General features: G+C 38.2%; 1 protein-coding gene across 1 annotated transcript; it reads left to right on the top strand.

The window, feature by feature from the left end:
- On the top strand, window positions 2,646-3,566 carry LOC109724243. Its single transcript, XM_020252991.1, has one exon. It carries the CDS (start codon window positions 2,646-2,648, stop codon window positions 3,564-3,566), a length of 921 nt encoding a protein of 306 aa, XP_020108580.1.

Here is a 9,564-nt window from a genome sequence, read left to right on the forward strand (position 1 = left end):
TTTCCTCTGAGTTCTGGGCTCAGGAAACCAAAGGGGAGGCGTGGGGTATCATATAGAGGTGCAACAATGCAAAAACACCCCTGCAGTTCGAACTGTTCGAAAACTGCCAAAGTGTACCGGTACACGGGAAAGTGTACCGGTACAAATCCCACGAAAATGCAAACCCGAGGCTCGGGTTTGAAATTCGGCACAAGTGTACCGGTACAGCCATCAAAAGTATACCGGTACAAAATGTGTACCGGTACAACCATCGACATGTCACCGGTTACACCTCGTGCAGAATGCAATCCGAGGGTAGGCTAAGTCCAACTCTTTAGTGACCTTAGCGCTACATAAAAATACTACAATTCTCGGGATATGAGCCATAGGTCGGAACACTGTCTACGACCCTCCAGAAAGTCTGGAATAAACTCAAAACACAAGTGAAACACTCGAACCTTGCTATTTGCGAAAGTCCAGTGTGTTACAACTTTTCAGGGGGTAACCCATCCTAGGACTACTCTAGCCCTAGCAGCTTAACTCTCTTAACCTCTTGGGCCTAACCACTGCCCAAAATGTTGCAGTCGGGTTTAAAAACTCACAACCGCCTAGCAATATGAGACTTGTCTTACTAGCCTTAACCGATCCACCCCACTTCCCGGGAAGTCACCCATCCTAGAACTACTCTAGTTCTAGCACACTTAACCTTCTTAATCTTTTAGGTCTAACCATCGCCCAACATGCTATAGCCTGGTTTAAAAGTTTTAGCTCTATTATATCTTATATATGACTACCTGATGCCTCACAGTTGTCGAGGAATGAAGGGAGGTAGTAATAAAGTTATAACTGCTCCTAGGTTATGTTATGACTGCTTCTAGGCTATATTATGGTTATTCATACTCCTCAAATGTGAGATATAAAAAAGCATCTAGATTGATGTTTAGGTCTTCCTCAATAGATGTTTGTTCTCTTATATAGGATCTAAGCCCCTGATATTCATATCCGAACTTGTCTCTTTCATTTGATGGCATTCATTTGAATTTTGAATGTTGAATATTTTAATTCGAATAAGCTTGCCTTATACTCTTCGAATAAGGGTTGCCGAACATGTTGCCAAAAGCAAAGCCAAAAACGAAACTAAAGCCGATGCATCCTTTGGCATAGCATCCTATCGAGGTCTAATTTTTGCGTTGAAGCCCTCTTCGACACCGCCACGTGTCCTCTCTATACTCATTTATAGTATTTATTTTTAGCGTCAACAAATATATTTAAAGAGTGAGTGTAAATCTTACATCTTATTTATTTGAAGATTAATATTTTTTATTAGTTTTATTAATTTTTCAATATAAAAAATAAAAGATAATTTTTACGTTCTTGGGTGGGTGGGCTTAAAATTTCACTCTACTTTTGTTCGTACGTATAGCAATTTTCTCCAATTGGAGTAATTAATGTGTTGACACACATAATTAGTTTAATTAAGAGCATCGGTTACACTAACAAGCAATATCAACAGTCTATAAAAATAAATGGTGTAGTTCAATAGTTGTTAGCCCTAGGTTATAGCAAAAGTTCCTTGGGCATGCTAACAGACCCGCCGCAAGCACGGGGACATCCTACACATACAAAGCATAACACAACCTACAAGAGAATCTCATACACATATAATCATATATAAGAAAAATATGCAAGTAGATGTACTAGAACCAAATACAATTATGCTATCACAACTACCACTATACTGTCACGCCCCGCAACCGCCAATTTGGTCGATTGGGGTACGCCAAACAAATGCCAATAGGTGGCAACGGAGCCCGTTTGCTACCGATAGCATTCCAGCTCAACTCTCTCTCTCTCTCTCTCTCTCTCTCTCTCTCTCTCTCTCTCTCTCTTTCTATATATATATGCAGTATCAAATGACTAGCTTTCCAACATAGCCATGTAAACAATGGCTCAAGCATTAGAGTTCTACCACCTACTCATATATCATAAATAAATAAGGAATAACATACTAACATGGATATTCATGCCAATTGAATATAAATGGAGAGCTAAAATATAAATAAGGAGACATAAAATTAGTTCACCACTTTCGGATACTAGCACCCACAATTGAACTCCAAAAATCGATTCCTTGATCACCCAAGCTCCCGCTGACTCCAAAGCAAGCCTAAACAAAGGGGTTTTATAGATCAATTCTCAACCAAAAATTCCCCTAACATTACCACCTCTAAAACTCATGGCAAAACCATTAGTACTAGAGAAACCGTCCAAAAAATAACCCTAATATATATTTCTAAGCAATCAAATCTTTGTTAGTTTATAAGCTTGTTTATTTGTTTAATTTTATTTGTTTTGTTGAAAAATTGTGTATCTTATGAAAGGGTGTGTCCTTTTGTAAGATTGTGTCTTTTGGCTTAGGGCCATGCCCTTTAGTGAAGGGTTGTCTTTTTTCGTGAAGAGTTGCCTCATTTCATGCTCTATAAATAGAGGGCATGTAATTTGTTGTGTAGAGTGAAGTGTGGATCAAATTGTATTATTCAGTTGTAGTGTACTGAAGTTTAGTTTAATAAAGTTTGTTGTTCTAGTGTTAAATACTTTTTGTAGTTCCTTTTATTAATAGCCCACCAACATTTGGTATCAAAGCTAGAACGAAACTCTGTTGAAAAATGGCCACACAACTTCTCCAAACTCAAATCCCAAAATTAGTAAAAGATAATTATGAGAATTGGTGCATTCAAATGAAAGCACTTCTCGGTTCTCAAGACCTTTGGGAATTAGTTAAAATTGGGTACCAAGAATACACAGAGCAAGAAGAAGCTGCATTCATAATAGCCCGACGAAATGATTTGAAGGATTCAAGAAAGAAGGACAAGAGGGAGCTCTTCTATCTTTACCAAGCAGTAGACGAGTTGACGTTTGAAAAAATTGCCGAAGCAACTTCGAGCATAGCAGCATGGGATATTCTTGCCACCGTCTTTAAAGGAGATGACAAAGTAAAGCGGATTCGTCTACAAAAGCTTCGAGCGGAATTCGAAGCAATCCGAATGAAGGAGTCCGAAAGTGTCGCGGACTATGTTTCTCGCATTTTGGTAATTGCCAACCAAATGAAGCGAAATGGAGAAGAACTAAATGATGAACGAGTTGTAGAAAAGGTTCTTCGTTCCCTCACATCAAAGTTTGAGCATATTGTTGTCGCCATAGAAGAGTCAAAAGATATCAGTACTCTTTCTATTGACCAATTGACAGTATCCCTCCAAGTGCATGAGCAAAGACTACAAAAGGTGTCTAAAGACAAGGCGACTAAGCAGGCTCTCAAGTCAAAATTGAAACTTGATAATAGAAAAGGCAAAAATCGTGGAGAAAATAATTATAATAGATATAAGAATCAAAAGAGATATAATAATGACCGACAGAATAGGAACAACAGTGGTCACAATTCATGTCATGTATATGACCAAAAAGAGGCGAACATAATAACAATCGCCCAGGGTCTTATGGTGGTACAAGATCAAACATACAATGTTATAATTGTAAGAAATATGATCACTACAGCAAAGATTGCTGGCATAAGAATACTGAAAGAGTGAATCACTACATCGACAGCACTTTAGAAAATGAAGTTGCAGAAACAACACTATTACTTTCATGCCAAGATGAAGTAAAAGATCTAGAATATGTATGGTTTCTGGATTCCGGTGCTTCAAATCATATGTGTAGAAGGAAAGAACTATTTGTTGAAATGGATGAGAATATAGATGGCAATGTGAAATTTGGTGATTCATCCAAAGTACCTATTAAAAGAAAAGGAAAAATTATGTTTACATCAAAGAATGGTGAAAAGGAATTCATCTCCAATATATACTATGTGCCCGAATTAAAGAGCAATATACTGAGTATCGGACAACTAATGGAGAAAGGATATATCGTTCATATGGAAGGCTCTACTCTGACTTTGAAAGATAAGAAAGGCCAAATGATTACGAAAGTGCATATGTCGAAGAATCGAATGTTTCCTATAAACATAAAGTCAGAAATTGAAAGGTGCTACCACTCTGAATTTAAAGAAGAATCAAAATTATGGCATTTGAGGTACGGGCATTTAAATTACACTAGTTTAAATTTATTATCATCTAAAGGAATGGTACATGGTCTTCCTGTTATCAAACATTTAAATGCAATATGTGAAGGCTGTATAATTGGAAAACAAACAAGACTTCCTTTTATTAGTAACAAAACAAAATTTGCAACGAAATCTCTAAATTTAGTGCATATTGATATATGCGGTCCTCTTCCTGAGTCTCATGGAGGAAAAAAGAATTTTATTACTTTTATTAATGATTGCACTAGAAAGATATGGATTTACTTTATCAAAGAGAAATCTACTGCATTTTCCACTTTTAAAAAATATAAGGCTTTGGTAGAAAGAAAAAGTGAAAACAAAATAAAAATATTGAGATCCGACAGAAGAGGAGAATACACTTCAAAAAAATTTAAAGATTACTGCAATAAAGAAGGTATTCAACAGCAATTCACTACAGCATATAGTCCACAACAGAATGGTATAGCCGAGCGAAAATATAGAACCATTTTAGATATAACAAGAAGCACACTTAAAGAAAAAGCTTTGCCTAAGCCATTTTGGGTAGAAGCAGTTGCATGCGCAGTATATTTAATTAATAGAAGTCCAACTAAGAGTCTAAAGAATATGACACCGAAAGAATGGTGGAGTGGATATAAACCTGGAGTTAAACATCTCAAGATATTTGGATGCATTGCTTATGCACAAATTTTCAAGGAGAAAAGAAAAAAGTTAGATGATCGATGCGAAAAATATATCTTTACTGGTTATAGTGAGCATTCTAAAGCTTACAAACTCTATAATCCAATTACCAATAAAGTGATTATAAGTAGAGATGTTATATTCGATGAAAATGCTATATGGAATTAGAATACGGAAGAAAAAGGAAAATGATTAATAGATCAGGAAATTGAAGAAACCGACAATGTGCCAACTGATAATGACACTCCATCACCAATGACTCCAGCGTTAGCATTACCTGCTCCTTCATCATCAACTCCTTCAAGTTCATCAAGTCCAGTCAGATTCAGAAGACTTGAAGATATATACAATGAAACGGATGTGATTGATAGTGAGAATTTACTTTGTTTACATCTTAACGAAGAACCATTAACTGTTGAAGAGGCTTTACAAAAGGATGTTTGGCGCACTGCAATGAATGAAGAAATTAAAGCAATAGAGAAAAATAAGACGTGGGAACTAACTTCACTTCCTTATAGGACATAATGTCACGCCCCGTGCCCCGCCTATTTGGTCGGGTTCGGGTACGCCGACAGACCGCCGAACGGACAGAGTTTTCCCTGTACGTCCTAGGCGTCGCAATCAATACAATACAAAGGTTCCAACCAGGAACAGTACTCAACATACAGATTGCATAAGGAAGTATCAAAAACATAAATCCTAGCTATTACAAACATTCAACCCAAGTTATACATATCACAATTTGCTTTTACATTCAACTTCCAAAATACAATCTAGATATTACAATTTATTACAACTTTGATACATCTTATTCTTTTCAAGTCCTATACCCCTAGGCTATGCCGACACGGGGTATTGCTATCTCTGGTCTCTGGGGTAGGGCGCTATCTACAGAGCTACGCCCTTTCCTTGCGCCGTCGCGCCGCTCACGTGTGAACCTGTAACCCCCAAAACCACACGGGGGTGAGAACTATGTACATATAGTTCCCAGTGGGTATGGCCACCCAAGGGAAAAGCTCGACCCACCAGGTCCAAGGAGGCACTGTAATCATGTTAGTCCAATAGATATCTACAAGTATTTTATGCAATATTAAAATACATGAATGTGCCTCAAAACATGCAACATGAAATTCATGCAACTATGCAAGTAGATTAAATGGTTTTACTCTCTATCATTTGCCAATTTTTTATTGTTAGCCATACTTTACTACTTACAATACTTTCTTATTAACCACTGTTTATTCTTAGCCATTCTTTACTCTTAGCTATTCTTTATTCTGTACTAAGGGTACTCACACCTTAACCATATTATGCTCATTTACCATTCTTTCCTAAGATTACTCTTACCTTAATCACACTATGCCACTCGACTCGGTCTTAAGTTAGTCAACTGCGGATAATCCGCGCTCAGTCCGGCTCGAGGTGAAGGAACTCTCACATGCACCTCAGCCAACCACAACCTACCGCGCTCCATGACTTAGCCACCCGGCGGCGAAATCGTCGTACACGCCCAGCCATGGCTCAAGTCAACTGGTGATATGATCCACAAACCAGCTTAACCATCCGGCGGCGAAATCATCGCACACGCCTCGACACCCCTCTCGGTGTGATCCATAAGTTCTGGGATTCCGAAATCCATTTCACATAGCTCAAGGGTTGGTCTTAACCCTATAGTGTCGACCTATCTAGGTCCAATGTCCTTTCCATCCTAGGTCCATTTGACCCTAGATTTAATGCTTTTATCACATAACCTAGGTTTACATGGTTCTAGGTTCAATTCTCAACCTATGTTCTTTAAAACTAGGTTCAATGTCACTCTTGTCCAACCTATGTTTGTTAATACTAGGTTAAATGCCACACTTGTCCAGCCTAGGTTCACAACTCTAGGTTCAATGCTACTCGATCTACTTGACACTCTACTTGTAAACATCGAGTATCATAGTTTACACATTCTTATTTTCCAATGTCGCATTCTCTAATACCCCTAGAGTTATCAACCTATGTTCAACTCATGTGAATCAAGTATAATATACAACTTGCCAACTTGCATATTATCAAGCATTTTTATCTTATATCAATATGCATTTCATCTAGCATATATTACAACATGCACATCTCAATTAGCATTCTCTACAGCATGTCATTATGCATTCCGACTAGCATGTTCTTATAATGTTTACATGCATAGGCCATTTCTCTTATGTTCTCAAACTAGCATCATTCACATTATGTCATCATGCATTCTTTGGTAGCCTACTTAGCATTCACCTCATGCATTCATATATTTACCACTAGCTACCACTATATGCATCAATATGAAATCATATTTTTCTTCGACATGAAGGCGATCTAGTCACTTCGGTGAGCACAACCGACCTCAAATCGCTTTCAGATTGCTTGTAGTCACATGCAATCGGCCTCCCGCGGCACCCGTTGCCCGGTTCGGCCCGAACTCGCACTCGACCACCAAACGGCCACCAATCCACAATCCGAAAATTAAAGGTCTATAACTTGATGCCACGATGCTCCGGATCCGTTCTCGTGATTTTTGGACGTTGCCTCGGCCCTCCGGGCGTAAATGAAGCCAAAACGTCTGTTTCTTCAATATCTTCGCATAGGCTCGACGAATTGCCGAACCGACTTTGTCAACGCGTCGGAAATACCTTCAATTAGATTTACATAGGGTCAATTTACATTTAAATCCATCCATGACAAAAGCCCCAATTTTGGTGCCCTAACAATGTCATTTAGCAATATATGCTAGATTGATCTCTTTGCTAAGCTAAAATAAACTTAGAATCATCTAGAAACTCATCTAGAACCATTACTAGGCCATTCAAACCATTCGTCGGGCATTTAGAATAAACCCTAGCAAACCACCATGAGAGCTCTTGAAGCAACCATGGATTTCATGGTGTTCATGGCCTCTAAAGGGCTTCTCTACATATAAGAAGCTCAAATCCAAGAGTTCTAGGGTACAAAACCAAACCCTAGCCTAGATCTTACATGAAACCTTACCTTAACCCAAAGCTCTCCAAGCTACACCTTGTAGGAGAGCCTCCAAACCTTTCAAAAGCTCCAATCTCCACTTGATCTCCTCCAAATCCACCTCTAACCCACCTTGGTAGAGGGCTTCTAGAGAGAGAGAGGAAGAGAAATGAGAGAGAAGATGAGTTCTCTGGTTGCTGTGAAGGGGAGAGGGTGTTGAGGTCATTTATAGGTTGCAACAATAGCAACTAGGCCCCCCAAAAGTCCATAATTGCAGCAGACCAACTTTTGCTGCCAGACCCAAAGTGTATCGATACAGGTTATGGTGTCACTGGTAACACGATCGCGCAGAGGCAAACCCGAGAGATGCTGTTCAGGTTTTATAAAAGTGTACCGGCACAGCCCTGATGTTGTACCGGTACAAAATGCCCAGACTGCAGTTTAGCACTTGTTCGACTTCTCTGTTGCGCCGAGCAATGCTAAAACCCTTCTAACTCTTTTAGAACTCACTTTTAACCCTTCCAACCTTGTTGGAATGTTAAATGGAACTTGTCGAACTATTTCTTTCGGGCACTTTGGCCAATTAGGCTAAGGTCCAATATATTCTACCGATGTTTCGGTATGTTACACATAAAGCCATTGGAGTAAGGTGGATATATAAGATCAAGCACAGTGCTGATGGACAAATAATACAATATAAAGCCCGACTAGTCGCAAAGGGATATATACAAGAAAAAGGTGTAGACTATGAAGAAGTATTTGCACCAGTAGCCCGACTTGATACAGTGCGACTTATTCTTGCAATAGCTACTTATCATGGTTGGCAGGGACATCAAATGGATGTAAAATCGGCGTTTTCAAATGGTTTTCTTGAGGAAGAAGTTTATATTGAACAACCTCCTGGCTACAAAATAAAAAGTGCGGAAGATAAAGTTTACCATTTGAACAAAGCTTTGTATGGCTTAAAACAGGCTCCACGAGTTTGGAATACTCGTCTTGATAATTAACTTCAAAATATTGGATTTTGTAAATGTCCTTATGAGTATGCAACATATATCAAGAAAAATAAAAATAAAAAAGGAGATATTTTGATTATATGTGTGTATGTGGATGTCCTACTAATCACAGGATGTAGCAAAGAGGTGATAAATGATTTTAAGAGTATCATGATAAAAGAATTTGAAACGACAGATTCAGAACTTATGTCATATTTTCTCGGTATTGTGGTGAAACAAGATGAAAACGGAATCTTTATCACTCAAAAGAGATATGCTGAAAATATTTTGAAGAAATTCAAAATGGAAAATAGTAAAGAAATTAATACACCGATTGCACGTGGAACCAAACTCAGCAAAAGTGATACTGGAAAGAAAGTTAATTCTACTCTATTCAAAAGCCTAGTAGGAAGTCTTCGCTATTTAACAGTGAGTAGACCAGATATTATGTATGGAGTCAGATTAATCAGCTAATATATGAAAAATCCAATGGAATCGCACTGGCAAGTTGCAAAACGAATTTTGAGATATATAAAAGGTACCATTGGTCATGAATTATATTATACAAAGTCAAAATAATTAAAATTACTTGGGTATACAGATAATGATTGGGCCGAAGATCAAGATGAAAGAAAAAGCACTACGGGGTACGTTTTTTTTATGGGTTCTACAGCTTTCACATGGAGTTCTAAAAAACAACAAATTGTCGCCTTACCAACGTGTGAGGCTGAATATGTTGCTGCAGCATCTGGAGATTGTGAAACAATATAGTTAAGAAACGTACTACAACAACTGGGCTATACCCAAAATTCTCCTACCCCA

The sequence above is a fragment of the Ananas comosus genome, linkage group 18 (assembly GCF_001540865.1).
Source record: "Ananas comosus cultivar F153 linkage group 18, ASM154086v1, whole genome shotgun sequence".
Lineage (NCBI taxonomy): Eukaryota > Viridiplantae > Streptophyta > Magnoliopsida > Poales > Bromeliaceae > Ananas > Ananas comosus.

Bases quoted from the DNA above. Each gene is read 5' to 3' on its own strand.
- LOC109724243 (XM_020252991.1), top strand. From the start codon at position 2,646: ATGGCCACACAACTTCTCCAAACTCAAATCCCAAAATTAGTAAAAGAT.